This window comes from Lipotes vexillifer, unplaced genomic scaffold (assembly GCF_000442215.2).
Source record: "Lipotes vexillifer unplaced genomic scaffold, Lipotes_vexillifer_v1.1 scaffold1101, whole genome shotgun sequence".
NCBI classification, from domain to species: Eukaryota; Metazoa; Chordata; class Mammalia; order Artiodactyla; family Lipotidae; genus Lipotes; species Lipotes vexillifer.
This window is the reverse complement of record NW_006789879.1, coordinates 100,037-104,483: the sequence shown is the minus strand read 5'-3', so window position 1 is coordinate 104,483 and position 4,447 is coordinate 100,037. Positions and strand designations below refer to the sequence as shown.

The following is a 4,447-nucleotide window of genomic DNA, read 5'->3' as shown; positions in this document are numbered from 1 at the left end:
CCATCCAGGGGGCAAAATACCATTATGGATTAGGTTTCTTAATCCTTTTTGTGAGATGGACCCTTTGGCCTTCTGGGGAATCCCATGGACCTCGTCTCAGAAAAATGTTTTAAAGTGCATAACAGAACGAATGTAATATTGTTCTAGCATCTGACCCCTGAGACTTTCAAGCATTTCTGCTCTGTCCATCTTACCTCCATGTCTACCAAACCACTCAGAGACCTTCCCTAGCCTTCTTCAGAGAAGGTAAAGAAGAGACAGCCAAGCAGGTTTGGTGGGTATGGTGTTGGGGAAGAGATGCTTCTGAGATGACATTACTGTCTTCCTTTTCTCTTCTGTCTAGAAGCCTCCCCATTTCCTAGCCTCTCCAGCTTTCCCCAGATCAAGTCCAAAGTTTCTCTAGTCTTTCTTTCCCATCCTTCCGCAGCTCTCGCTCTGTGGAAACCTTCTCTAGGCCTGCTCTAGGCCTGCCCCTCACTGGCCCCGCCTCCTCTTCGCCTCTTCCTCCCAAGTCCCGCCTTCTCCCAATCATTTTTCGGTTCCCTGCCAATTACGCTGGGCAACCCTCTCGCCCCGCCCCCGAACACGAACCTAGCCTGTCCTTGGCCTTCCCTGCAGGTTGAGAAGCAGCTACTGCGGAAGGATGGACCTTGGGGCCGGCGGCTTCTCTGAGGGGCAGTTCCGGGAAGCCTGCGCTGAGCTTCAGCAGCCCGCACTTTCCAGGGCCGACTGGGAGCTGCTGGTGGAGACCTTCGGTATCAGCATCTACAGGCTGCTGGACCAGGTAGCTGTAGGCCCGCTGGAGGAGCACGGGGCGACAGCTTACGGGGTTCCCCTGCCCGCGGAGAGTGCGGGGCTATAGCCGGAAGTGCGGACCTCTGCGGGTCTTCTGGAGCCCAGAGGAGCTAGCTCTGGGGGTGCCTCCCGCTGACTTTGCCCCCTGCTGGTCGAGGGGAGTGGGGAGGTCATCAGAATTTAGGCTCAGGTCTGAGGCCCGACAGGGCAAGTCGTTTGTTACAACTTACTGATAGAGTTAGAAGGTGGGTCTGCTGATTCTTAGCTCCATGCACTTGCCTGCAAGGGACGTGGAGCCCCGCTCCCGGGTGGATGCCAGTGGTGTCTGTGTGGTGGGAAGTATTTTAGGATTGAATACAGGTAGAAAAAAGGCTGGATTTTTCAGAGAGTGGATGTGCAGGGTGATAACGTGTGGGGAGAGGCGTGTTGCTGAGAAGGGTCCTACTGTCATCTCTAGTCATTTTACTGACTTGCTTAGTTTGGATGCACCCCGCTTCCTTGTAAATTGGACTTAACTTATCTGAAGATTCCCGGGAGAAAAATTAAAAGGGTAGGAGGAATGGAGTTGGGGGCCTGCCTGGAGGCTTTTGGAACCAGGTGGAATAATGGCCAGTCATCAGTTGCTCTGTGTGCGGGTAGCTGCATGGCAAGTAGCATAAAAGTCACCTTTAGACAAGGTAAGTGAAGTTGAGGTTTCCTCGCCGAGGATCAGAAGATTAGAGTGTTAGAGAAGGGAGAAGCTCTGAATGTCTGTGAGTACCAGGGTCGCTGGGTACAACAGGATGAAGAGGAAGCTTAGTAAAGAGCAGGCAGAATTAATTTCTTAGTGTCATTTCAGCAGTTACCTTGGTGCAAAAATGGACATGTTTTCAGACACCATCCTTTTATCTTCTGACCATTTCATTTTCCACACCAGCCACGCCCAGTCATTTGCCAAGTGTTGCCAGTTCACTGCTCAGATGTATCTGATGTCTGGTCCATTTCCTTTCCCTTTCTTTCCTTTATCTTTGCTACTCTGAGTGGCACCTCTTACCTAGAATTGCAGTGACCTCCAGACTAGCTTCTTGGCCTTCCACCTCTCTGATCCCTTCCATCCTACACACTACAGTCCAATCAAGCACCTGAAGGAGAGGTAGTGATCTTACCAGTCTCCTTCCAGTGGCCCTGTTGATTGCAGAATTAGTAATAATAATACCTACAGTAATAGCTAACACATTGCATGCTTTCTTAGGCTCCAGGCACTGTTTAAGTGCTTTGCAGGCATTGACTTAATCCTCACATCAACCCCATGTTCTAAGTTATTATGTATGTATATGTAAGGTACTATGACTATCACCTTTTTACCAATTTGGTAATGGATATGTGGAAAGGTTAAGTTGATTGCTCAAGACTCAGACTGGGATTGGAACTCAGCTATCTAGCTCCAGACCTGTGCTGTAAATATGCTCCTACACTGACTCTGAAAGAGGGCAAGTGCTGCCAGGTGGGCTATGCATGTGGTACTAGGCTGGTCCCAAATCACGTTTCCAGCTTTACCTCCCATGACTTGTCCATACCCCTCCTGTCCTCCAGTCAACCCTGACTGCTCCCCTCACCTCTCCCCAAGGGCCTGTGCTCTTTTGATTTTGTGCCTTTTATCGCACAACATCCACTGCCTGAGCTGAGACAGAGTGACTGGCATTGTATTATGTACTGTTTCCATTGTGTATTGTTATGTAGCAGGTCCCATCTCCCTCCTGTGGGGAGGATGTGAGTGGTATTCAGAATAGTTCCTATCCCTACCAACTGTAAGTCTTATTTCCACCTGTTCTGGGTGTGAGGGCAGTCATGGTACATTGACATGTCTTTCCAGAGAAGTTCCGTAAGTTGGAGGCTGTATGATTCCCAGAGGTGTGCCCTTGAGCCTCAATAGCTAGGATGGAGGGCCACCTTGATCTCCATCTGTATTAAATGTCAAGAGGCCCTGTTGTGTTGGGTACAAGCCCTTCCTCTTTCTTTCTTCCTTTCCTTTCTTTCTTTCTTTTCTCTTTCTTTCTTTTTAACCAGTTGCCAAGTGATGCTGAAGCTCCTGGTCCACAGACCATACTTTGAGAACCACTGATATATGGGGAGCATCTTGCATGGTGCTCAAGGGGGTTCTGACTTTGAGAGGCAGGAGAGGGCCCTAGAGATGAGAAGCAGTGGGAACTGAAAGGTAAGGGTGAGAAAAAAAGAGTATCTTAAGACAAAAGCAATGCCCACTTTAAGACTCACTCTCCCTGATTTTTAAATTAGTGGTCACTTGGGAGTGAATGTGGTCCCCTGAACAGTGTTGAGAAGTTCCCCTGGAGAGAAAGGCCATGGGTTACTTACAAAAGCTTTCCCAGGGATCTGCAGTCAGATCTCGCTGGAGCTTTAGGCTGGTTACCATGCCAGTAGACACTGTGAACTGCCGATAGATGGTGTGAAACTGGTGTGCAGAGGCCCACATCATTGATTTAGACCAAGAAAGTGTTGGACTGAAAAGATCTGGCTGAGCGCTTGACTTCTTATGTTTTTAAACCAAGTGTCTGGCACTGTGAGAAGGGACTGCCTTTGTCCTCTCGTAGGTCTTCTAATCAATGAGTTTGGTAAGGAGCAGACAGTACTTTCCTAGGGACTGTTCTTTCCTATACTGTGGACCTTCTAAAATACTGAGAGCCTGGATTTACTGGGAAAACTCTGTGGTTAGCCAGGCTGGACTGAGAGAAAGTTTGGCCTTTTGGAGGGAAGCAGAGATTTAACTGCCATGAGAACAGATTTACCTCAATGGATGAGAAGCTTCCACTCCCATTCCCCAGGTGGGATCATAATCCAATTTGCAACATGGGCTTCTTTACTTCTGGATGATAGGACTCTTCTGCTCCCTTATCCCACCCTTCTGCCTCTCTCTTAAGGGAGGAGTAGGTACCAGTGTGATTGATGGAACAATTGTTGCACCCAGGACACTTACAGAGCCATATTTACTCCTGTGTAGGGCCACCATGTCTTAAAGCTGAACACCATGTGTTGCCTCCTTCTACTTCCTGCCGCTGATCGAGGCTAACTCTCTCTCTGTCTCTGTCTCTCTCTGCCTGTCTCTTTCTCTGTATTTGTCTCTCTCCTATTTCATCTTTCCTGAACATACAACTGGATGGACATGTCAGAGCCTCAGTTCTCCCTCTCCTCACTTGTTTCTCAGGATGAGGGTGTGGTATGAGGCAGTATGAAGATGCTGGTCCCAAGATATAGATTTGGGTGAATGAAGGGGGAGGGATGAGTAGGATCCCCCTCTTCCCTCTCCAGGTATAAGTCAAACTTTGTGCTCCACAGCTGCCTTTGGTCTGTTTGAATGTGTCCAAAGTGAGAAGAAACCTCCAAAATAGTGGTTCATGACCCATTCAAGCAGTCTTTCAGGACCTATTGTGTGCCTGCATTTTGCTAAGCCCTGGTGATGCCTGATGAATAAGACAAAGTTCATGCCTTCCAGAAGCTTGAAGACAATAAAACAGACAATTTTTTTGCTATGTAGATCTGAGCGCCTGACCTATACCATTTTTCTTCTGCCTGAAAAGCTTCTTTTAACATTCCTAGAGGAGGTCGTCTGATACTGATGAACTCCCTCAGTTTTTTTTTTTTTTTTTTTTTTTTTTTC

At 48.1% G+C, this 4,447-nt stretch overlaps 1 protein-coding gene across 1 annotated transcript in view; it reads left to right on the top strand.

Annotated features, from left to right (window-relative positions):
- Positions 1-643: 643 nt before the first annotated feature.
- Positions 644-4,447, top strand: part of PCTP (phosphatidylcholine transfer protein) — a 27,074-nt gene continuing 23,270 nt past the window's right edge. Inside the window, exon 1 of the mRNA XM_007462918.1 lies at positions 644-784. Coding sequence (XP_007462980.1) covers positions 644-784 — 141 coding nt within the window. The remainder of the gene's footprint in view (positions 785-4,447) is intronic.